This window comes from Mandrillus leucophaeus, unplaced genomic scaffold, assembly GCF_000951045.1.
Source record: "Mandrillus leucophaeus isolate KB7577 unplaced genomic scaffold, Mleu.le_1.0 Scaffold316, whole genome shotgun sequence".
In the NCBI taxonomy this organism is placed as follows: Eukaryota; Metazoa; Chordata; class Mammalia; order Primates; family Cercopithecidae; genus Mandrillus; species Mandrillus leucophaeus.
The window spans coordinates 2,436,292-2,462,962 of record NW_012103321.1 but is presented as its reverse complement, the minus strand read 5'-3'; the positions used below and the strand labels follow the sequence as shown (position 1 = coordinate 2,462,962).

The window sequence follows — 26,671 nt, the reverse complement described above, 5'->3', positions numbered from 1 at the left end:
CATCACTAAGCCCGTTTGCACCCCCCTCCCCCAGAATAGAAATGCTGAGCTAAACTATGAATGACCATACTAATTTTGGAGCCTAAATATAACCAGTGAGACTCTCTCTAACGCTTATTCGCCATGCTTATTTGAAAAGGAAAAATGGAAGGGCTGACTAGCAAGAGTGAGAGATACGATTTGTCAGGATGCTCTGGGGAAGTAGCTACCAGAAGAAGGATCCCACTGCTGATTTTATCTGAAATGGTGCAGTGTATGATGGTCCTTCTGAGAACCATACCCTTAGGAAACTCTTTTAACTGTCCCTGCTTCCTGGATGGCCCCAGGACTGGCAGTGACTTTCTAGAATTGCTGTGGATACATGACCTCCTCATCTCCCACTCCTCTAGATACCACGTCCCCCTAAGTGCCCTGGATCTGAAGTCGTTTCTGAAAAGGCAAGCTGTTGCCTCTGCTGTCAGCACTGACTCTGTGTTTGCTTGGCTCCCTAGTTGCTTTCACGAGACTTTTTGTCCCATGCTTATTGAGTGGTTCGAAGCAGATTTCATTTTCTCAAATGCTATCTTGAAAGGAAATCTGTTTGAATTGATGTGAGGCAGTAACAATTAGACAACTCAGTTAAGAAATGTAGGATCCATAGGAAACAGCTATTTTTTTCTTTCCCTTTTTGAGGATCTCTCTCTATTTTTTAAATGACTCCTCTCCTAATAGTTTCAGATCCTGAAAACTTTGTCCTGAAAAACATCTTCTTTGAGGTGAGAGTTCATTTGTTTCATCCACATCAGAGTCTGTTTTGCCAGTTCTTTCCGGCTCCATAACTCTCCAACTGTCTTCTGCTAGGTGTCACCCAGCCTGTTGAACGGACAGTTACTGCCTCCTGAATGCCTCTGGGCAGTTATGTGTTTGAGCCTGGGGGGCTCGAATGTGGATGTTCCGACAATGTCAATGTGGCCTCTCCTTTCAGCTTGCTTTGTTTATCCAGCAGCTCATTACTTAAGACTAGCCTGTCAAAATCAGTCAAATATTCTTTGGGAAATATGGTCACATCCGTGAGATACCACAAATATGTTTAATACAGAGAAGATTGGCTTGATAAGAAAAACATGATCGACTTGCATCACCAAAACATATTTTCCTGTTATTCCGGTTGAGTGTCCACAAGCATCAATAAGCACTAGCAAACCTAAGGGCAATAAATTTCTGCAGCTGACACATAAAGACACCAAGGGAAGCAGGGAAAATGATTGCTGATGATTCGTTCTAACTACTTGACCTTCTGACCTCTTCTCCAGATATATGACCAGGATGGGACACTACAGCACTTTATTGATGGTGGGGAACCTAGTAAGTCGAGCTGGATGAGGTATATCCGATGTGCAAGGCACTGCGGAGAACAGAATCTAACAGTAGTTCAGTACAGGTAAAGTATATCTTGATTTACCACCTACAGAGCTGAAGCCATTTGGCTTGCATATACAAATTCAGGCTTGCCACTGGTGGGTTAAAAAAAAAAAAAATCCTGCAGAACTCTGGAAGGACTGGCAGACTTTTTTTTTTTTTTTTTTTTTTGCTTGATTTCTGAAACCTCCTTAGTTCCTATGACAGTAAGAGCATTCATGAACACTTAGGATTAAAAGTGCTAGTAGATGGCCTCCTTCACTCCGTGCACATGGTGAAGTTACTCCCACATCATTAGAACTTCCAGAATGGTCTCAATTAGCCCAGCAAACGCACTGACTTGGGGTGCTTTTCCCAAGCAGATGTATTCACACAGATAAGTAGATGGTCAGAGATTCAGCCTCAGGTCTCTTGCTTTCAGTCTCCTTCATGTGTCTCTTAAGTAGATGGTCAGAGATTCAGCCTCAGGTCTCTTGCTTTCAGTCTCCTTCATGCTGTCTCCTTTGAGGAATAGCTTTGTTTGCACAACAGCATGGGAAACCAAGAACTCTCTACCTTCCCACCCATACCTTTCCAAAACCGTTAGACTTAGTGGCAGTGACAGAGCCAGGGTAACTCTCCTGCTCCCTCTAAAGGTGGCAGTGGGTTTGGCCCTTTGATGATTCAGGATTCCTTTCAGTTCATGAGGCAGTTCCCAGGCATAGAGAAGCCCCTGGTTTCCCGAAAGGTATGGGCAAAACTCAGAGGATAACAAAGGCAGGGTGGAGCCATCCTCATTTCCCGTAGGGGATCCACACAGGGAGGCCTCTGGGGAGCTGAGAAGCAGGGTGGATTCTCCGGACGCTCAGTCAGTTCTTCCCAGTGCACCTGCTGGTGAAGCATTTCCATTTAGTGCTAGGGAAGGCTGGAGTGGAGACGAGAGGGCAAAAACGAATCAAATAGGAAAAAAGCCCCACCACTAAGCCTTCTTTTCTCAAAATCCCTCGAAAACGTGTGCCATATAAATATATGACCTCAGTTATAAACAGCCGTGTTCCCTTTAGAATCAGAAGCAACTGTTTAGCTTTATTAGGCACCACAGACACATCAAAGCAGAGGGCTCTGTGCTCAGCAACTTGGAGTCCTGCCTATGGCTATTTATTTTCCTTTCCTTTTTTTTTTTTTTTTTAAATGAAGCTTAAGTTTTTCTTTTTAACTTTCTTCCCCTTGTTGGTTAAAGGCTGCACAAATTTGGCTTGCTCTCTGAGGTCTTCAATTAAAAAAAATTTGGGCAGTGTGTGACTCACCGCCTTGGTTTTCAGTGCAGTTTTATTTCATTAAATAACGGTTTAAATGAAGTAGCACAAGACAGTATTTCATTACACTGCTGTATATGGACTTTGTTCACCTTTATTACAGCTGCATTTCTGTTGTGAGGTTTTATATAAAACTCTGAGCTAGAAAATTAGTGAAGGTTGTGCTTGTCCATTTAGTAAGATAGTTTGGTTCTGTAATGGGTACCCAAGGAGCTATTGAGGCAAATTCTGAATTTGGGAAAACAAGAACCCCCTAAGAGGAAGGTGGGCATGGGTAAGTCATTGCCTATCTGTCAATATTAAGTGGGTTTTTTACAACTCCCCCTTTCATGATGGTGCTTACACTATGAGCTCTCTCTACTGATCTGTTTTCGATTACTTCAGATCTTTACAAAATGAACTACAAAAACACAATTTTAAAAACTGGCATTCATCACCGGTGACCACGTCCAAGAGTAAGAAAATAGAAAAGTTGGACCCTGAAGAGCCAGTCTAATTTTTATTGTACATGAATGTCCGCTTCACAAAAAGTCAGCTGGTTTAAATTCATTCTGTTATGATTTGTAATATCTAAATGGAATTTTCTTCAAAGCGCCCTTGATTGATTGACCCTTAGCTGAACGTTTTGTTTTTATTTTGAGGCTGACAATAATGTTTGTTGGCATGTGTTCCACTTCAACTGCGTTGGGACGCCATGAAGCTATCTTTATGAGTCATCCAACCACAATACTAAATACATGTCAGCAAAGGAAATATTATCTGAAAAGGGAAAAATCCCTTTGATGTGCTTCAACATGCAGAGATTTCTGCGAGTTTTGGAAGCTCTGCCCGCTTGTAAGGAATGGTGTACGCTTACACATTTTTTTCCCCCTTTCGGCCTATTCGGTGCCTCAGAAGACCACCCATTGCTTGAAAACAGTTCTGCTCTTTCAGCAGCGAAGTGTGTCATTTGGTTTTAGCACATTCATTTGCCGGGCGCAGTGTTTATATTAAGGGAAGCCAAACCGAGAGATGAAATGTTGCAAGGGTGAAGTACAAAGTAGACTCAATTTTTCTCAAGTTAGGAGATGCCAGTGATTTATAGCTCAGCTCCAATTTTGATTTTTTTATGTAGCAGTGGAAAGAATTAATAAAATGCACAGCTCTTGGAGATGCAGAGGGAGGAAGGGTAGCAAGAGCTAGGCAACTGGCTGGAGTTTTTGTCAGATATTCATAGAATGTTGGGAAAAACATTCTGCTTAGCTAGCAGTGCCCTCGTGAGACAGAATGGCAGCAAGTAAGGAAAATAACAAGATAAATGAAATTTTTGCAGCTGCAAGTAAAATATTGAGAATCTGCACTTTTTTATTGATCTTTATGATCCTATTGCCAAGAGCCACTTTGTGGTGACAAAATATGTTGACAAGTGCATATCTCACTGCCATGAAAAATGTGGAGAAGCATTCGCCTTATGTCTGCAGTGTTATACAAGGAACAAATTGCCCTGCTACAGCCAATTCCTTACAGAAAGAAGAAATTTAAGGCCCACCAACCCTACACACTTTTATCTTGAACTTGAGGTTCATATTTGTAGCAATTCTTCATTGAGAAAACCAGTCTCAGTCTCCTTATTTTTTTTAATCTGTAGATTTTTTTAAAGTACCAAAGCTATTATAAAAAATGTTTATTTCTCATACCTTCACTGTATCATTTCAGAGTGTAATCTTTCAGCTAGAGTAAAGTGCTCCTCTTGTATTTATTGAATTTCCATCCATTTCACATAGGAATGTTTTTCTCTTCTCCTGTATCAAACCTTAGAAAAAGAGCAATGGAGAGAATTTTTATTTCCCTGAGTCCTTATATCACAAAGCTGCTTAATTTTATTACAAATTTGGGAACTCCCAACACCAAGTTGCAATAATACATTTAATGCTTTTCCTTCAAATAAGAGGTCAATAGTTTTTATATATGAGGTTGGGACACCAGTGTCTTTGCAATTTTCCTGAGAGGGAATTTTCTCATTAGTGTGAGATGAAATTTTTTTTTTAATGAACTCTTCCTTTCTGATGTCTCCTGGGCTAAATATCTGTCTCTTCAGCCAATTCGTTCTAGGGAGGGTCATTGTGGAAATAAACTGAATGCTGTTTATCATACTGAGTTACAGACTCTAATTGGTTGCTGGGGACAATCAGTTGGGTGTAGATTTATTACAAACAGAAACTGTTTAGATGGAGCTGAGCAGAACTTTTTCGGGGCAATAAAAATATGGATGGGGGCACATGAGTCCTATGTATTACTAAGCTGGGTTTTCTTTTGTTTTGAATAGGTCGAATATATTCTACCGAGCCTGTATAGATATCCCTAGGGGCACCGAACTTCTGGTGTGGTACAATGACAGCTATACGTCTTTCTTTGGGATCCCCTTACAATGCATTGCCCAGGATGAAAACTGTAAGAATTTATTTTAGCTCTGAATTCACATTTCAATTTACCTATTTCAAAGCTAACTTTTTAAGAGGTTTTTTTGAAACTCATGGAACGTGGTTCACTAAAATAAGTAACACAAACATATACAAGTCTGTTCCATTGTTTTCTTTTCCCTGCATGTCATCTGCTTTATTGTAGGGCATCTTAACCTGTATGGGCCAGTCCTTCACCTATTAACAACTTCAAAGCCTTTGCCAGATTTTAAATAATAGTTGAAGCAAGTTAAGTCAGCTGGTACTCACTGAGTACCAACTACGTGTCTGGCTCTATGCTTGCCACCTTAGGGATTACAAGAGCAGTGTAAGGTTCACCTTCTGCTCTGAAGGGATGTATAGTCTTGTGGGAGCCACACTGTATGCAAAAATGAAATAATAAGAAAGCAATGACATTTAATCAGGGGTAGCACCCCTTTAGTTGATTGGGTGTGCTTCCTCCTGCTTCCTCCTACATAGTCATTTGCATGACAAATAATATTTAAAATGGTAGATATGTGACTAAAGAATTTTTGTGTCTTTCTAAATTTTTTGTCTGAAACCATGTCTGGAAACATGTAATTTTCTCCTATCTTTATTACCGTACCAACCATTATCTTTAAAAGAATTAACACCTAGGCAAATGTAAATTTGCAGCAACTTTCATGTAAACTTTATATTTCTGCTCTATCAGTTATCTGAAAAGTATTTTAAAGTGATTTCCAGTATTTGGAACAGAATTAGCACTGACGTGCTTCAGTGAGAAACACTGATTTCAGTGATATTGTGTTTTCTTGTCACCAAATTGACTAATTTGTGACCTGATAATTTGATGTTATGCTACAAAAAGAAACAAATATAACAGATGTCTTTTGATAATGGATAAGAAACTTCATTTTGAAAAAAGTGGTTTTTTTTTAAATCATTTTCTTCTCCTCTTTCTCGCACATGCACTCACACACCAAAAACTACAATTTAAAAATGCTCATATTATGACTCATCAAAATGCTGATGGTCAGATATTTCTTTCCCATTTTGTCTTTAATTTCTTTGTAAAAAGAAAAATCATCAAAAAGCCTATTACTATCAACTTTCCTTTTCTATTTTACCCTAACCCCAAAACCAACATCAAATCAAAAAATGAATCTTTGGACATATAGTACATTCCTCTGACATTTCAAGCTTCCACTGGAAAGTTTATTTTCTGCTGCTATATTCCTGTTTGAGGGGGTTCCTGTTTTCATAGGAGAAAATCTCAGTGTTGGCCGTGAGTATGCAGTGAGAGGCAAATGTAGATGTGGAAGCCACTGTGCTCTGCCTCAAACAGAATGGCTCCATGCCCCATGCCCCCAAAACTAGATCTTTATCTATGCACAGAAAGGCATCAGTGTCAGCCAGCCTCCCCATCTGCTAACATGGACTTGTCTGTATGTTGGAACCTTGATGTAACCATCTAGAGTGTTTGATCCAAGAGGATTCTAGAAATCTCACGAGATCCTCTGTTTCTTCTTTTAATACAACCTGCTACAGACTGAAGCTGTTGTTGTGGTGTGAGTGTTGAGGAATGTCTAGAGTAAACATATCGAGGCCAAATATTTATTCGTTCATTGTTCAGATGTATAAGGAACACCTACAATGAGCCAGTGTCTTTGCTGGGTGATGTAAATATAGCAGTGAACAAAATGGACAAGAATCCCTGCCCTCATGGAGCTTACATTCTAATGAGGGGAGACAGATTATCAACAGATATATAAGTAAATAAATAGTTGGCCAGATGGTGATAAGTGTTGTGGGCTAATAAAGCAGAAAAGAGATAAAGAGGTGCCAGGAGTTAGGAGTTATAGTTTCAGAGAGTGAACGGGGTAAGCTCCACTGGGGAGGTGGACTTTGGGCAAAGACTTAAGATGGTGAAGGAACAAGCCATGTGTTAGTAGGTAGAGCATTCCTGGCAGCCAGACAATTACAAGTCCCAAGATGGGAATGTTCCTGGCATGTTGGAAGAGCATCACAGAGGTCAGCATGGGTGAGGCAGAGTGAGTGAGGTGAAGAGGGGTTAACTTAGATGTGGGTGGGTGCTACGGCAGGGAAGACCTTCTAGGGCCCTGGAGGCCATTGTCAGGACCCTGGCTCTGACTCTGTGTGAGCCGGGCAAAGGGGGCTGTTGTAGGGTTTTGAGAAAAAGAACGATTTGACTGAATTTTTTTAGGAATACTCCCTGAGTGGAGACTGGACAGGGGGAAGAGCAGGGAATCTAGCTAGAGGCTCTTGCAGGAATTCAGGGGGAGAGATGATGGTGGTTTGGACTAGCATGGAAGTGGTGGAGGTGGTGAGAAGTAGTTGGATTCTGGATATGTTTTAAAAGTAAATTCAACAGCATTTTCTTACACGTTAGATGCTGAGTGAGAAAGAGGAGTCAGGGATGACTTTGAGGCTTTTGGCCTGAGGAGCTGGAAGGATGGCATGACCACTTACTGAGCTCTGAGCCAGAAATGGAAACTGTGGAGTGACCACTTAGGAAATGCATTTCTTACCCTTGACCTGGATCTCTGGAGTGCAAGACTCATATCTGCATGGTGCTTCCACCTGACAATGCTGTCACATGGACGGGAGGGATTGTGGGGTTGGAGTAGAGCATTTTTGGGTCTGTGTGCCATTCACAGCCACCTGACAATGGGTGTCTAAGAGCATACCAGGCCTTCAGATTTGGTGCCACCATGCCAAAAATGTACTTTCTGGAAAAAACATACCAGTTTGCTTTTCAATTCTTCTTTCTACTAGTGTCTAACCTGAGTGAAGCATTCTTGAGATTGATGATTAGAGTATTGAATAAACTCTACCAGGATATATGATATATCATTTAGCACCTGAAGTCCTTGAGAGAAAATTTGCAAAGTTACAACAGCTTGAAGTATTGTAGACTCAGTAGGAAAACTAAGTAGTTCTTTTGGGTTCTGTTCAGAGCTCTAAGTAACGGTTGAGCGAAGTTTAAAAGGAATTAAGCCATTGACTAAAGTGCTCAACAGTGACAATCCCCTTTCCCCCAAGGGTATTATAGGAATTTTATTTCAGTTCCTGTCTCAGAGTCATATATCTGTCATGTGATTGGCCACCCAAGAAACCAGCAGAAGGCTTCATCAGATAGTGTGGGGGAGATATATGACTTTGACTGCCTCTAAGATGGATTCTCATTCCATGTGATTCACTGGGAGACCTGGGAACACCTAAATGAGGATTCTTTCTTCTGTGCTAAGAAAATACTCTGTGATTTAAAAGCACAAATGTGTGAAAGGGCATGGACAGATCATTTAACAGATAGCCTTCCACAGCCCTGAGTAATTTAAATCATCTCTACTGGATTAGCAATTCTAAGACAATTTTTATCCCACTGAGCTAGCCACGAAATAAATCAGGTACCTAAAAAGAAGCTTCTTGAGATCAAATACTTTTTCGATAAAATACCTCCACAGAGCCTCTTTATAGTGCTATGTGCACAGTGAACAATGAAGAATGTGCACTGAATAAATACTGAGAATTTCTATACCATTATTAGAAGGGATTAATTATTTCAGGCAGATTTTTTGTTGTTGTTAATGAAATTGATACCTGGACCAAGGCATTCAAGGAAAATATGATTTTACTTACTGAGTAATATTAAGCACCTTCAGTTATAAAAATATAACTTTCTTCCCATGGTTCTTTCAACATTGAAAGTACACATTTCCTATCGAGCGTGTGCGGTGGGTTTGGGTTCAGGACGTGCCCCCTCCACTGGCGGCCCCAAAGCAGGGTGGCTGTGGGTACACTCACTGCCCGGACAGCTCATTGAAAGCCGCCTTGACTCAGAGAAGACAGCAGTTCAACAGGCATTTGGGTTCTGGAAGCAATTCCTATGTTATTTTCTTTTTAAAAAAGTCGTATTATAAATGTAATAGAGCTCCAAAGAGAGCGCCTTTCCATCCACTGTGGGCCTTTCAAAAGAGCCTGAAGGAACGCCTGTGTCGACAGATCGCATCCGCAAGAAGGAATGAGGTTCCCCAAAGCTTCCAGTGGGGGATTAGCTCCTGCAGAGTGTAAAGACCTTAGTGTATTCATATTCATTTCAGAGGAAATTAAAAAAAATCCTGGGAATAAATGTTAAACAAGTCTTCCTGCTGCTTTTTCTGTCTCGGCATATGAAGCTGAGGTGGCAGAATGTGAACCTTGATGGCAACAGGGGAGTTGCTGCACCAGAGTAAACCCTGCCTCCTCGAGGACCCCTGCCTTTTTCTTTTGATTTTAAAGAGCAGAAAATAAAAAGGGGGACCTCTGCACGGTGCCCCTTACCCCCACTGTTCCACCAACAGTGAGAAACTAGGTCAGAGTCAGGAAGGCCCTACTCAAGCCCTTAGCGGTGACCTTTAGAAGATTATGTATAGTTCAGTCCACAAGACCATCTGTGCAGGGCCCCAGGGGAAGCATTGTGATAGGTGCAAAAACCCAGGCCCTGTCCTAGAGGAGCTCAGTCTAGAAGAGAACACATAAGCACATAACCGCGATATCAAACACCGTGCAGATGCTGCATGAGGTGGCCACAACAGAGAGCGTGAGCTTGTGGCTGTCAGGCTCTCTATGTCATTCAGCTGGGAGGAGTCCAGGTTCCAGGCCTCTTGTGTACAGTGCAAAGCTGGGGTTGGCTTAGAATCAGGAGCCAAAAAATACTATCCTGTCCCTGAATGGGGAATAGAAGAATGCTGCCCTCAAGCCAGTAAGCTAAGGGAATGTCCATCTTGGGGCATTGGTAAAAACAGTCATACTCTAAAAACTAGCCCTAGCCGTAGGATGTTATGAGGCTTGATTTTGCACTACTTGCCAGCTATGGAAACCCTGAGCCAACAGACTAATATAAAAATTGGTCTAGAGCTGTTGAAACCTGTAGGTTCCTAGAAGAACAAAGAAGTCACTCACCAGGGATGCTTCTGACTCTTCTACAAGACTCCAGCAAGAAGGCAGCACCCACTAAAAAAGATGTTGACAGAGACGAATGGCAAAGGTCTCAGGGAAAGTCACTGTTATGAGAGATTTGGCTTTTTGCATGCTGTAGGATATTGTGGTGTGCTGCCTCAAGCCCAGCTTTGCTACTGGATGGAGGCGCTCATTCCCACTGTTTGTGGGAGTGTAGCGGGCTGACATCTTGGATGAGTTGTTTCCAGGAATTACCTTTAGTCCACTTGAACCACCTCACCCTTGGTCATACTTCCTCCCACAGTAGCCCATATCCAATGACTGGTCAATGTGGGATGTATAAAGGACTGGTTCCCTTACCTCAAACCAGGACAACCCTAAAGGACATTCATTCCCTCCAGCTCCAGAGCTGTTAAACTCCTCCCTCAGCCCAGTGCTGCTTGCCTCACTTCCCAACAGGTGTTGATCCTGAGAGCAATCCCCAAACCCCAAATCCCCATTTCAGAGTCTGTTTCCTGGGTGACCTAATTTAAGACAGGTACTCCCAGGTTTCCATTTTCAATCCAGACCTCTTTACTGAGCCCCAGGCTCCTCTCCAGCTGTCTTGGCAACATCTTCACTTCCATGTTTCTCATGCATCTCCAACTACACCTGCGTAAAACTAAAACTACTCTATTCACTCCCACTAACTGCCTCTCCCATCTTTCAGTAGCTCTCACTCCCAATCATCCAATTGCTTTATCGAGAAACCTTGACACCTCACCCTTGCTCACCCTTCTATCCAATCAACCACCAAGTCCTGTTGATTGCATATTCTTAATGCATTTCTTCACTTCATTTCTGCTGCCACCTGACTAGTGTCACCATCCACTCTGGCTTGGACCCCTGCAGTAGCCTTCTGCATGACTTCACACTTTCTTTCTTTAGTTCATGGTGGCCAGAGTGAAGTTTCAACCATTTGCTTATTTTATTGTTTCAGTTTATTCACTTGTTTTGTTAATAGGTAGCTCTGTCCCATAGAGCAAAATGCAGAAAGTACTGTGGACATGTAAGTCTCCTTCCAAGATGCCATCAGTAATGTTGGCAGGTTCTCAGGTATTCTTTCAGAGATAATTTTTGCCCATTCAAGCATCTAATATTCCCCCTTTTATTCTCTGGCTGTCATTCTCCCACATGTATATGTAGCACACTGTATACATTGTTCTGTACTTTGTTTATTTACCGATACAGAGTGATGATGCCTTTAAAGCATAAATCTGATCATCTCACACCTGAACTTAAAATCATTTTTTGGCTTGCCATTACTCTTTGCTAAATCCCCAGTTCCTTAATATGATAGCCTATGGGTCACAGAGAGTCTCCAGAAACATTTTCTATGGCCCATATAGTATTTTACAATATTAGATTCCAAACATCTCTAGACTGGCCATACCCTGTTCAGAATGTTACCACCCCCACCATCCTCTGTTGTGTTAACCTGTCTACCATCACCCCGTCAGATATTTCTGTGGCCTGTCCAGCTCCCACAGGCATTGACAATTGTGCTGCCTTCCTCTCCAGCCTTGGCTGCAGCCCATCTCCTCTTCTCTCTCTGTCCACATTGCCTTTTTTTCCATTCCTTTAGTGCCCTGAGCTCCTTCCTACCTCAGCATGGTACAAGACTCTATGGCAAAGCTGCCAATATTCCATCTTTTTGCATTGCCTTTTCCTCCCTTTGCACTTGTATGATGCCCGTATACCCCCTCAGGACTCAGATTCTCTCATACTCCACGTTTAGCCATCCCTGATTTATCATTTCCTGACATCCTTTCTTTTCTCTAACAGCACTTACCACACTTGTCGTAACTGTACTTTGACAATTCCAAAATTTATGTATTTTTTTTCTTAACATTTTAATCTTTCTGAAACTGGCAGGTGTTTTGCAGTTAATGGTGACTTACAATTATAATGGTGAAATTAATGGAATGTTACATTTGGTGAAACTGAGTGAATATTTATCTGTAAAGACATCAGCTTAATATCTGTCTTTCCCACTAGAGTTTATGTGCCAGAGGGCAGTGACTATGGCTTTCCTGATCCCCCTATATCCATGGTGCCTAGCACAGGGTCAGGCGTGTAATAGATGCTCAGCAACTATTTGTGGACTGAATGAATGAACGAGGAAGGGGTAAACTGAACTTTGTTTTATAGATCCTGAATTTGCCTCTCTCAATATTTTAACTGTCCAGATTTCATGAGTTCATGTTCTTCCTTGACGGTATCCTTTAAGGCTTTGGGAGTTTGCCCTCTTCCTCTTAATCTTTGCGTTTCCAGACTGAAGAGATTGACTAGCTCAATATTGCTTCATGCAGAAACCACTTCATCTTTTTGGTCATTTTAATAAGCCATCTCTGCACCTTTTGCAGTTGTCTATGTTTTCTTTCTTATGTTGGGATGAAATTTCCTGTCCTTTTTCTGAAAATTTCCTGTGTTTAGTTTATACCTTTAATGGCCATAGTCAGTGAGGCTGATATTTAAGAAGAATAATCTTGTCTTCTAAAAAGTGCTGCTTTAAATTTTTTTTAGGAGACAGGATCTTGCTCTGTCACCCAGGCTGGAGTGCAGTGGCATGATCATATATAATAGAGCATTGTAAACTATCGTCACCCTACTGATCTATCAAACACTATATCTTATTTCTTCTACCAAACTATACATTTCTACCCATTAATCAATCTCTCTTCATCCCTACTCCCCTGTCACCCACACATTCTTTTGTTTTAATATAAAGGTTATGTGACCTTAACAATTTTTTAGAATTAATCAATTAGGTTACTTTTTTTTTTTGAGATTGAGTTTCACTCTTGTTGCCCAGGCTGGATTGCAATGGCGTGGTCTTGGCTCACTGCAACCTCTGCCTCCCAGGTTCAAGTGATTCTCCCACCTCAGCCTCCCAAGTAGCTGGGGTTACAGGCACGCGCCACCATACCTGACTAATTTTGTATTTAGTAGAGACAAGGTTTCTCCATGTTGGTCAGGCTGGTCTTGAACTCCCAACCTCAGGTGATCCGCCCACCTCGGCCTCCCAAAGTGCTGGGATTACAGGCGTGAGCCACCACACCCGGCTCAATTAGGTTACTTTCTAGGAGTGTAAGTCAGAGCTCAGAATCTATCATCTACACTTAGAGTATTATTTGTATTATTTCCCCCAAAGGCATTTTATTCCTTTTCCTACAGTGAGGTGGCTGGCCAGTGTTTCCCGCTCTCTTGCATGTTGATGACATCTTCATTCTATGGTTTTCTCGCCATGCATTACTTTCTGTTAGTCTGAAATTGCCTGGCTTGTAAAAACTTAGTGTTGCCTAAAACCTTGTGGGCTTCCCTGTGCTTTGCCTCTTCTGGATTAGTAATGAAAAGGCCAAACAAGATGGTTCTACCCCAATCTCTGACAATGCTGCTGTTTTTATATTTTATTTTTAAAAATGCCAGAACATGGCAAAACATTCCTTCTTGTCTTTCAGTGCCTACTTAAAAAGTAACAATCTGTGTGCCATAAAATATTTTTTAAGTGTAAAAACGGTCCACAAATTCTATATTGATTATATGCTTTTGCCCCAGAATTCAAATATACGTAAATATTTGTATATAGAATAAAGACATACATACAAACATACATAGGTAGGTGTGTATATGTATAAGTATCTATAACATGTATATATATGTATAACATAAGTATATATAACGTGTATTTATAATACACACAAAACAATGTACTAGCTGTAAAAACATCCTTTAAATTTTGAAACACAGCTGTTGAGCAGAGATGCTATGAGTGTATGGTCAGAAAAAAAAAATTCTGACTTATAAGTCTGAAAGCTAAAACTTGCCACCTAGATGTGTCCTTAAGTGAATGTGTGACCCAGGGCAAGTTACTGGACCTTCTTGGGACTTGGCTTTTGTCATTTGTAACAGGAAAAGGTAGGATTAGATCAGTGATTCTCAGCCCTGATTTCGCTTTAGAAGCAGTTGGGGAACTTTAAAAAATGTAGATGCCCAAGCCCTATGGAGAGATTATAATGTAGTTTTTAAAGATTCTCCTGTGTGAGTCTAATGTGCAGTAGCCAAGGTTAAGAACTGCCAACTAGACAAACTCTAGACTCTTTCCAGGTCTGCGAGTCTCTTGCTTTACTTTTCTTTCCTAAGACAGTATGGGCTATGCCGACAGAACCCTGCAGACAGAGCTAGTCCTCTGGTTGGATTTGCTTGACACATGTGATTCTACAGAATGTTCTGAGTTGAAGAATGCTTAGGCAGCACACCTACCCCTTTCTGTGCTCACACGTGGCATCTCCCTGTCCACTTGAGCACAGAGCTTCGTGGCAGTCACAGTCCCCTACCCTTGAGGATGCCTGCATCTTCGTGCCAGGTAGCATTCTCAGCGATGGTCTGTGGCAGGGCATGAGTGCTCCCAGGTCATGTGTTTCCTGCCACGCAGCCTTGAACCGGTGGCCAATGGCCATAGTTTGCATTATTTTGTTACTTGCTATCACAATCTTTTTGTTGATCATCCTTTTCAAAATTTTTGGTCTCTAATTTCATTCTCTTGACCACCTGGTAACTTTAATCTCTCTGAGCCTTGAAATGACTCATAGATGTAGTAGTTACTTAAAAAAAGAAGAATTTTTTAAGCCTGTTAGGTTCTAATCCCTTCTGGACCTATGGAATGACCAGCAAATAGTTTATAAATATTATTAACTCACTAACATCTTAATAAAAAGAACAACAAATTCTAGATATATTATTAGATTTATCTCCTCAGAAGTATTTCTTCTAGTTCTCTACCCACTTCCACTGCCACCACCCCAGTTTAGGGCCATCTCCCTCACATCCATCACTTCTTCTTCTACAATAAAAATGGTAGTTGCCGTTCATGGTAGGCCCTGTAATAAGTACTTTCATTGATGTATTTAAACCTCGTAAAAGGAGACTTTAAAGACCAGGATGCTAAGACTCATAGGGCCGAACATCTGTTGAGTGTCAACCATAGGTCAAGCTCTTTACTAAATGCTACCTCTGCTTTATGCCATTCAGTCCTGAGAGTGACTATTTTACATTATACCAGGGACCAAGTCATGGATTTAGATGTTCCATACTTGCCCAAGGGTCAATAGTGGAGTTAAAACCTCAGCCATCTCAGCCACCACGTCATGCTGCTATTATTTTTTTAGAAGCGTTAGTACCACTGTCCTCATTTTGCAGATGGAATAACTGCGGCCCAGAGCTATTGAATAGTTTGCCTAAGACCACTAAGCTAATAAGAGGCAGAGGCAGGATTTGAACCTAGGTCTTACAGATTCCAAAGCCTGAGTCACAAGCACCACACTTAGTTGCCTCCTACTCTTTCCTTATCCACTTGCATCCCATCTGTAAATCAGGTCTCTCTCAAGCCCTTCCTGAACACTGGTTCTGTATTTCTTGCTATCCCTCTGCTCAGAAATGGTCTGTATCTATTTCCTAGGTCTGAAGTCTCTTATTTATTTATTTGGACTTTTAAGGCCCTCTGAGGTCTCCTTCTGACCCCCAATCATTATTCCTAGAGTGACCAGATCCCGTGCCTTGCTCAGTCAGCCCGTCTCCCTTCCTATCCCACCTGCGTGTAGACTTCTCCTGCCTCCAGGTGTCTTTCATCTTGTTCATCTCTTCAAATAGCTTTTCCTGGATACCTATCCTGTGCTGCCAAGGTCTGGAGGAAAGCCTGAAATTCTCCACCAGTCAAGCTGAATCTATTTTCTCTGCACTTCTCAGGGCTACCCTCTCTGGGCAACATCCCCTGCTCTCTCCCTCTCCCTTGCTGTGCCTCCCATCTAAACTCCCTCCAGGCATAGGTGCAGTGTGGTGCTCACTATGGACTCCTGTATGTCTCAAGTCGTAAGTGAACTCCATGAGGGCAAAGACCATGTAAAACAATCCTGAGCATATAGTAGTTGCTTAATAAATAGGCATCAGACGAGTTATTAATTTGTGATAATAGTTTTTTTCTCCTCAAATCAGATGGTTACGTTAATTCTGAGTCCAGAAACACAAATTCTTAAAATGTTGATTTATTTGATTTTTTTAAAGTATGTGTTATTGTGGTTATTTTAAAGGCTAGTAAAACTGATCTTCTAAACTATTGCTATTCTCCTAGTAAATGTCCCTTCAACGGTAATGGAAGCCATGTGCAGACAAGACGCCCTGCAGCCCTTCAACAAAAGCAGCAAACTCGCCCCTACCACCCAGCAGCGCTCCGTTGTTTTCCCCCAGACTCCGTGCAGCAGGAACTTCTCTCTTCTGGATAAGTCTGGGCCCATTGAATCAGGATTTAATCAAATCAACGTGAAAAACCAGCGAGTCCTTGCGAGCCCAACTTCCACAAGCCAGCTCCACTCGGAGTTCAGTGACTGGCATCTTTGGAAATGTGGGCAGTGCTTTAAGACTTTCACCCAGCGGATCCTCTTACAGATGCACGTGTGCACACAGAACCCCGACAGGTAACCCTGACTCTCACTGCTGACAGTGTGTTTGCTTAGTGAGACCCACTGCTTGCCTGCTCGCCAACTTCTGAGCACCTCCACAGGGGAAGCCTTGTGATAAGTGGTGTCTGCATTCTGGAAGGTCAGAGAGAAATGTGAGACCACTGCTTGACTTTCTTGCATATAAGGGCTGCACAGACAGGTTGGTGGCTGCAGAGAGGAATCTGCACTTGCTTTCCAAACAGTTCTGCCCAAGCCTAAAAGGGAGAGAAATAGAAGGAATGTTTATGAATATCATAGATGGAAAAATGAGGTCAGGATAATTAGAATCTTCTCTGTCTTCCAAAGATAATATAGTTGGCTGCTGTGCTGCTGTCATAGTCATTTCAGGGTTCACCTCCAGTGTGCCGTGGGTATGAACTTAATTAAGTACTAAGAGGTAATGAATTGGAATTTTTTGCTTAGTACTATTTTTCTTCAGAGCATGCAAACCCATAAATCCTGCAAAGCTGTCAAAAGGAAATACCTACTCTGCTAGTGATGTGGAGGAAAACAGATGCCACTTATTCAATAAACTAATATCCACACAGAAGAAAAATGTTGACTAGATACCTCAGAGTCAAAGTTGGTTTGAAAGTTTGTCAATAAAGAATTTTATGGCCATGAACTGAGGATGAAATTTAGCTGAACAAGTGAATTAAAATTTCAGGTACTCTGACGAGTGGCACAGTAGATATAATGGAACTATTATTTATGAATCAAAACCGGTTTATTTGACAGTTTTGATAGCTGGGAGCGCAAAAGACAAAAATCAAATTAATTCAGTAAGAAAGGATTGCTTGTGTTTTTATCTCTCCTTCATGTTCTATGAAAACTTGATTAAAACCCAGGTATCTAAGAATAGCATTCAAAATGCACTTTGAATATAAAAGCAGAAGATAATTTTTGAAGCTGGGGTAGGAGACTTGGAAGCAGGGCTCTTGGGTTATTTTCTTAATTTTCCCACTAATTTAAGCAAGCCACTTGGCTCTCCTCGCCTAATAATGTACACCCGGCTCTTCCCTCCTAGCTCTGTAGGATACACAGTGTGCCTAGAAAACCCAAGCAGAGTCAGGGAGGATGGAGGTTTGGGGAGAGGGAGTGGATATTTTGTAAAATAATACTAATCAGTTACAGGATACATATGCACATTACACATGCATAGATTTGTATTTGTGCTGTTGGAAAAACCACTTGCTTAGCATCAACATTGCTGTAGCTAATTAATGTTGAAACACTAATTAGGGTTGTTAAGGCAGCTATGTCTTCACAATCTTTATTTTCAATAGGCGATCCCCCTGGTGAGAATATCAACAGACTTCTGCATGTCTTAGTACTATTGGTGTAGAGGTGATACAAAAGTTTGAAACTGTTTTCCTCATTTAGAAAGGATTTCTTTTTTTAAAATTTGCCTTCCTTGCAAGTATACGTAGAACCTCAAGATATGTCTCTTCTAAGTTTGCAAAGCATTTTAGTAGTCTTTAAAATACAGAAGATGCATTAAAATCTGATTATAAGCTTGCTTTTTAAATAGAGTGAATTCAGATGGTTGGCTCTATTATTTGCAAAGTTTCATTATAGTCATAATAACTAATTATGCCAGGTAAAATAAAATAATAGTTGAAAATTTCTGGATAGTAGAACTTTCAAAGTTTAGCTTTGAGGATGAGATGAGATGAGTTTATGCTGAATGCCACATAAAGCAGTGAAACCATTTCATGGTAAGTAGATACTGAAACAGACTGTTTTGTCTGACCTCAGTTACACTTAGAAAATCATATGTGTGGGGCCAGGTGCGGTGGCTCATGGCCTGGAATCCCAGCACTTTGGTAGGCTGAGGCAGGCAGATCGTGAGGTCAGGAGATCCAGACCATCCTGGCTAACATGGTGAAACCCCGTTTCTATTAAAAACACAAAAAATTAGCCGAGTGTGGTGGTGGGCACCTGTAGTCCCAGCTACTCGGGACGCTGAGGCAGGAGAATGGCATGAATCCATGAGACGGAGCTTGCGGTGAGCCGAGATCGTGCCACTGCATGCCAGCCTGGGCAACAGAGCGAGACTCCATCTCAAAAAAAAAATATATATATATATATATGTGTGTGTGTGTGTGTGTGTGTGTATGTGTGTATATATGTGTGTGTGTGTGTGTGTGTGTATGTGTGTATATATATGTATGTATGTGTTTTGATGTCTGTCCTGTAAAATAATAGTCATAATTTGTAATATACTTATGTATATTATCAGAAAAAATACCTGAAAAACTAGAATGCTTACATATTCAAAATACATTTCAGTGGGAGATTGTTAGGTCTGTACTGATTCCAAGCTAATTTAGAGTTATTGGCAAAAATCTAGGCGGCATGAGACTCCTGTCTTATCATGGACCCTGATGGGCCTATTTGATTCAGATGTCCAAGTGTGGAATTGCCAGCCTCTCCAGATGAGGTGAAGTAATGGGCTTGTTATCTGGGAAGGTGCCAGAGTAGGATTAAATTACTGAAGCAGTGGGTTCCTTCCCTGCACTTTGTTGGTAAAGACTTGAGAGGTGTTCACCATCATTCTTCAGTAAGTTAAAATAAAAAATTACTTCAAAAGATCAGTTCCTTTATAAGCAAAATAATAAAGTACAATGTTTCTTAGTAATGATGAGGAGATGCTTGAATTACATCATCACATCTGTGTTGATTGTTGAAGATAAGGGGAAATAGAGGGAGATACCCAGTCACTTGGACCCCCTAGTTTCATTCTAGATACATAATTTGCTTTTATTATAAAGGGCTGGAATGGCTCATTTCTATTCTGGAACCCAGGATGCTCTCTGTTTGTACTAGAAAGTTTGGAGGTAAGAGATACTCTCCATAATTTCTTAACCACATGGGTGAATTGCTAAATGGAAAAATATACAGAACTATAATGGAACATCAAATTTGTTTCTGACAGTAGCTATGTTTGGAACCTGTTTATGGTTATTATCCATGTGGATTACAACTGCTGAATACAGGTTGAGTATTCCTTGTCCAAAATTCTTGGGGCCAGAAGAGTTTTTTGATTTTGGGTTGTTTTAGATTTGGGATGTTTGCATTATATTCACTGGGTTAGCATGCCAAATCTGAAAATATGAAATCTGAAATGCACCAATGAGCATTTCCTTTGAGCATCATGTTGCTGTTCATAAAATTTTGGATTTTGGAGCATTTTGGATTTTCAGATTTGGGATGCTCAACCCCATGCATATATTCTTTAGTGATTGATTCCATAGATCAGCTGGCCTTTAGTCTTTAGCCATATATGCCCATTCAGCCATTTACAGTGAAAAGGCTGAATAGTTAGAAAGCATTTCCTTTGTTCAAAAAACTCAAAAGCTTTTATTTTGATAGGAAAATCTTGCTAGAACCAGGTACAAGAAAGGCAAGAAAGGGGGACAGAGGAGACAAAATCAGAAGGTAAAACAAGTTAGAGTTTCAAACAAGTCCAAATTTGAAACAGGCCCTTGAATCTGAGGTCCAAATGATTTTATATTCAATGGACTGAATATTTGGCCATGAAACCCCAGATATTTGAACCTCCGTCCAAACAGACTTTGTGTCTATATTCATGAGCTTTTTCATGTGAGGTACCATCAACAGTCTATGCCTTGATAAAAAGGAAAGAAATCCACAGATGCTCAGGGATCCCAGCCTCACTTTTTTTTTTTTTTTTTTTTTTAACCGCTGCATTATTCACATTTAACACAGAAAAAAAAAGTCTGTCTGACCTGGCAAAGTAGAAATCAGCACTAAAGACAAAAAATACACCCATGAGGGTACAGGAGCCACGGAATTATTGTTTCTTGATTTTGTTCTGTTAAACAAGCAAAACCGAAAATCTTCCTCCTTTTTCCCAGGCTACTGACTTTTTCTTTTCCTGAATAAATTCTAAGAGAAGAAGCTGTTGGAATCTAAATCAACCAAAATTTTGTTCAGGGACTTTATAAACATTTGGGGTTTTGCATAAGCTTATTGCCTAGGCCAGAGTAGCTTTTCTTGCTTTTGCTTGTACCAGGAGTTAGAAATCCCTTTTCTCTTCTGTTTTTCTGCCGCAGAAACTCTCAACACTTCTATTGGGGTGGTATGTTGGTGGGGGGTATGCTCCAGAAAGGGGTAAGCAAAGCCTTCAATCACAGTGGATTGTTTTCTGACAAGTATGTTGTCTTTTATTTTCTGCACAAAGTGTCTTTATAATGCTTATTTTTATTTTGCATCCCTTTTCTTTTCCTTTCTCCTTTTTGACTGTTTGTGCCACATGGGGCAAGACTGCCTTCAGCCTCCTGGGCACACCGTCACCTATTCACATTTGTGTTTTAAGTATCATTGTTTGTAAGAGATATGGTGGGACCAGAGGCTAAAATGACATTAGAAGGGGCTCTCTGATAGGAGGGGCCTGGAGAAAATTCATCATCCTGGTTTCTTAGAATGTATCAGTGTTCTTGTGTCCCACTTCTTCCCTATCCACCAAGTGTGAAGGTTATCTTCTTCCTAGCTTTGATGTTCTTCAGGCTCTTTGGTCTTGCCCTTCTGTCACTGTCCTGAAATATTTTTCTCCTTACGTAGAACTAACTTCTTTTCTCACTCCACACAGCCAGCAGTGACCTAAGTAATCTCCCTTTGAAGTCTTGGGAGATTTGCACTTGGGCTGGCTGATGTTGAGCAAGGAGAGAATGTGGCCCCAACTGAACAAGTTTTGTCCTGGAGGCCATGAAAGAAAAATCAAAGCAGGATTAATATTTTTAAGCCAAACCATACTTAATTTTGTTAAATGTTTCATCCTTTTCCCATGTATACACCAAACCAATTACAGATTAAAAGCAAATTAATTGCACATTTTACCGGAGTTATCTTTGGCAAAGGAGCTGCCAGTGACCAGGAGTGCCAGGGGATGTACAAGATTGTCTCTCTTCCTTATTTCTGCTTAAACATTTACCAGCATTGATATATACCAACTAAATCTACCCAGGTGTTTTCTGTTCTTCAATTATTTCTTTCTTAAATAAGGAGCACTTTTCTGTTTTTTCATCAAGCTGGATATTTCTGTGTCAGAACTAGCCACACACAGCTATTTACATTTAAATTAATCCAAATTAAGTAAAATAGTACTTCAGTTTCTCAGGCACACTAGCCACACATGAAGTGTGCAGCAGTTGCATGTGGCTCGTGGCTCCAGTATTGGGTAGCTCAGCTACAGAACCGCTCCATCATTAGATAACACTACTAAAGATCTCAAATTGTAAAAAAAAAAAAAAAAAAAAGCCATAAATTACTTGTGATTGTGAGATACTATCCCTTTGTGAGGCATGCTCATTGCCTTTGCTTTGAGAAGAGTGAAGTGCTGTATGTCTGTGATAATTTGGAGAGAATAAAGTGCTTTAAAAAGGAGATTTTGGGGCTGGGTGCAGTGGCTCGCACCTGTAATCCCAGCACTTTGGGAGGCCAAGTCAGGAAGATCACTTGAGCCCAGGGGTTTGAGACCAGCCTGGGCAACCTGGTGAAACCCTGTCTCTACAAAAAATATAAAAATTAGCTGGGCATGGTGGCACATGCCTGTAGTCTCAGCTACTCAGGAGGCTGAGAGGTGGAAGGATCACTTGAGCACGGCAGTTTGAGGCTGCAGTGAGCCTAGATCATGCCATTGTACTCCAGCCCGGGCAACAGAGTGAGACCCTGTCTCAAAAAATTACCAATGCATTTAGATTTTCCATATTCCAATGAGCATGTACACACACACACAACCATAGAAAGCTCCATGTATAGGGAGCTGGCTTGTAGACGTGATGGAGAATAGAGATCATATTGGTGATGCTGTATTGTGGGAGGCAGTGTATTATACAGATTTCCTGGGTGATGCACATTTGTCAATTACCTGAAAGCGAGAAGAAGCATGGTGAGATGCAAGAGATCATCATCTTCAGTCCATTCCCCTTACCAGGTAGATGAGAAAACAAGTCAGGGAAGTTGAGTGGCTTGTCCAAATGCCACAGCTGATCACAGTCAGGGGCCCTATCTTTCCCATTCTAGCCCCTTCCATTCAGTCAAACTGAGTTCTGCAAAGTTTTAAAAACTGCCATAGGTCACTGCATCCCTAGCATATGCCTCTCAAGCCGGTGCCAGGCAAAGGTGATGTTTTAGAATCCGATTTGCCTTCCATTGGTGTTATTTTGATATAAGAATTCAACATAAGCCTCTCTGTGGTCGTTTCTGCTCTCCTGTGTGTAAATCTTTACCACCATGAACTATTAACATAAAAAGGATGGATTGACTTCTGACTGTGAGAAATAAATCACCCCAACTTTTGACAGCAGAGTTAGAAAAAAAAGAAAAGATTAATTGGTTTTATTTAGTGGCTTATTGTTTATTGCAGTAGCTATTAAAAATAGATAACCAGAGGCTAATAAATGTTAATAGTCCCTTCACTATTAGAAAAATCAATTGTCAGTGGATATAGCATATATTAATATATTATTTTGTTTATCATCTTCAATAACACTTAAGAAAATTCAACCCTGAGACAACTGTTTTTTCAGGAACCCTTTAAGGTTAATATTTACCACAAAGAACAGATTTGGCAGGAGGACATTTTCATCTATGTATAATTTTAATGGCTTTCAAAGGATTATTTTATAATTATAATAAAATGCATGTGTAATTTGGAAAGATTGATAAACTCCTTAACAAAGACTTTTTATATATTTCTTTGAAACTTATTTGAGAGCAGTTAGATAGATTTCTAAATGTAAGTAATTAAAATTGTATAGTATTGAGTTATTGACCAATCCTGGGCTATTAATCAAGCTAAAAAATTCTACAATCAGGGCTCAGTGTGCTGAAGCCTGGTAAAATAATAGTATTTGTGTTCAGTGAGGCAAGTAGCCACAATTAAGCAGTTCACTTGACAAATGAGAGGGTACACTTTATTTTGCACTTAATTGAATTGTTGTACATGCTCGGTCACCATTGTCTCCTAGCCCTTCATTTTGGTTTCTGGTCATTGGAGCTTATGCATTTGTTAAAGGTAGAGCAATTAGGTCTGCTTTCACCATTGGTTTCTAAATGCAGCCAGAAATGTCTGGCTCACAAGCCAGGGCTTAGTGAATGCTGTTAATATCCCTCACGACAGATTATGAATTATCTGAACAAAAATTTTGATAAACAAATTAGAACCCTGTCAAGGAATGATATGAAATAGCTTCAAATAGGGAAAACTCCCCGGGTTTTATATCACTCACCAGATTCTGCTTAAGTAAGCAGAAGAACTTCTGTAGAGAAGACAGAATTTTAATCTATTTTATGAAAACCAAAAATTGATTTACTTCTCATGAACTGGGAAGAATATGCTCTGATAATCTTGCTAATTATCAGGTATTTGTCACCACTTCCTTCCATTTGCTTTTGCATCAGAGTCATCCTTCTGCAAGCATAGTGACATCCCATCATTTCTGTGCTGCTATAAATCATGCCTTGCTGCCAGATTCAAATGGGGAGGTGATGTTCAAGAGAAAGATCTGGTGGATAAGTATTTGGAGGAGGGAATAGTAGGTAGAAGTCAGGATATCTTTGACAAAGAGACACATCTGGGTGTACATCTGTGTTCATCTGTGTAATACAGTGATTATGCTATAAGTCCACCATAGTTTAATATCTATTAAAACATGCATGTAACTTGCTGACTTGCCTGTGTGTTTACCTGGTACTTAGGATAAGGTCCAAACATCCTAGCAAATGGCCTTAGTATCAAGAGCTTGTGTCCAGGGAGGACAGTTTATCCTCAGTTTTCTGAACTGACAGAGATAATAGCAACTGCTTTCTCTGTCCCAGGGGATTATTGTGAAGATTAAATTGGATAACTGATTTTAAAGCACTTTGAAAAGATAAAAGTGCCATGGAAGCATAAGAGGCAATTATATATTTTCTCTTGTAACCGTCTGCTTAATGAAGTCTGTACTTTCACTGCTTACAAAAGTACCCTAACATTTGCCTGGAGGAAGATAAAAATAAGAACTTACGGGTTTCCAAAGTGGTATAATTAGTACTGGAAAGCGATATTCATTTGGGAATTGATGTGTCTCAGCAGCTCTGTGAATTTTGTTCCTGTGGCAACAAGTAAAGTAGTGGGAATCCAGTGGCCAAAACTCTATGCCCTGTCTTAGAAACTGAGAAGATGTCACCAAAAAGTTTTGGTCCCTTGTCATATGATTCTGACTTCCACTGACCAATGCAGAAAATAATGACCAGGCAGTCTGTTTATTTGTTTCAGACCCTACCAATGCGGCCACTGCTCCCAGTCCTTTTCCCAACCTTCAGAACTGAGGAACCACGTGGTCACTCACTCTAGTGACCGGCCTTTCAAGTGCGGCTACTGTGGTCGTGCCTTTGCCGGGGCCACCACCCTCAACAACCACATCCGAACCCACACTGGAGAAAAGCCCTTCAAGTAAGTAGTGGCTAACCCTCCACCCTCTCTTTCTCTTAGCCTTTCCCAAGAGCCAGCAGATGCATCAGCACAGTGCTGCCCAGCTTAGCCAGCTGGCAAAGGCTACTTGGAAGGCCAGTGTCCAGGCTGCAAACGAATCTGCTTGTTTAGTGGCTGACATTTGAAAAATGAAGTCAGGAAACCTACGCACTGGTCCTGGCTCAAGTTTCCAACCTTGGTCATGAGACGAATCTTCTGGGTCTGTTTTCTCCTCATTAAAATGAGGAGGTAGGAGTAAATAATTTTAATATATTTTTTTTCAGTCCCTGATGATCTGTGCTTCTGGAATTTTATGTAGGAGCTGCACAGAGCTCCTGTGACCATCAGCAAGCCTTATGATCATCAGAAAGGTTACCACAAATTTAGATCATCAGAATAATCCCCTCTTGGAGAACTTGAACCCTTCAGGATTCTGATGAAATATATCCTCCTCTTCCCTATGTGTTAAAGAGTTTGAACCTATTATAGCAGCCAACTTGTGACTTTTCAGTGAATACTTTGGACTTTGGAATTACCATGTTGGTGAAAAAAGAAAAACAAAACCAAACCCAGAGTACATTGACTTTTTGAGGATTCAGGGAATGTGGAAAGAGATGGAGTTGAATTCTAAGGGCTTTGGCAAGGTAATGGCATCTGAGCAAGAGAATGTGTTTCTACACATGGCACACTCATCCAAATGGTGGACATCTGAATCATGCAAGATGGTCTGTTCCTTCACTTGTTCACTCATTCATTCGTTTACTCGTTCAGTTATATATGTGTTCATTCATTCAGCAAGTATTTACCAAGTATGTACTTTCGTGCTAGGCACCCTGCTAGGTACAGGAGATACAAAGATGAATGAGATTTAGCTGTTCCTCCTTTTCTCCGTCTTTGAAAACTTCATAGTCTAAGGGGCAGCCCAATTAGTAAATGTATTATAGGGTGAAAAGTACAACAGTACAAAAGTAAGACATGTATGTATGATGTTTCACAGTAGCACAGAAATGGAGTCATCAATGCTATCTGGCGGAGATGATGTTTCAGATATGTTTTGAAGGATGAGTAGGAGCTTTCTAGACATACGGGGCATGGGGGAAGGTATTTCTGGCAATCCAAACAGCAGGTGGAAAGGCCTGAGAGTGTGATCCAGCATGCGTGGTTGATTGGTGTTCTCAGAGCAGTTTTTAATGGTCTGTGTAATGAACTCTTTTCAGTTCAACCCTCTTACAGCTCTCTTCACTCATTTGCTATACTGGCTTTTTCTGTTTGAGAAGGAGAATTAAAAGAGCATAGAGTTACCCCCTTATGTACCTTCTGTGGGACAAGATCAAACAAGAAAGGAAATGATTCAGGCAGTAGGAGACTAATCCCCTTGCCCAGTCTCAGCCAAGAAGTCTTCGCGGAGCCTCATTACCCAGGATTTTCCATCCAGACCTGCTGTCGTGGCACACTTTGTGCTCAGCCTGAGGCCAGGCTCGGCTCGGGAAACAGAGTCCTGTGGTCTGGGTCCTGCCTTCCTCTCTGTCTGCCAGTGAAGGGGGAAGCTCATAAAAGATGGTGATTGTCCCTCTTCTCCTCAATAAT

At 40.9% G+C, this 26,671-nt stretch overlaps 1 protein-coding gene across 1 annotated transcript in view; it reads left to right on the top strand.

The window, feature by feature from the left end:
* The window catches only part of PRDM6 (PR domain containing 6), a 98,513-nt gene that overhangs the window by 66,518 nt on the left and 5,324 nt on the right, over positions 1–26,671 (top strand). Inside the window, exons 8-11 of the mRNA XM_011987793.1 lie at positions 1,293–1,420; positions 4,999–5,123; positions 16,239–16,581; positions 24,890–25,066. Of these exons, the coding sequence (XP_011843183.1) occupies positions 1,293–1,420; positions 4,999–5,123; positions 16,239–16,581; positions 24,890–25,066 (773 nt within the window). The remainder of the gene's footprint in view (positions 1–1,292; positions 1,421–4,998; positions 5,124–16,238; positions 16,582–24,889; positions 25,067–26,671) is intronic.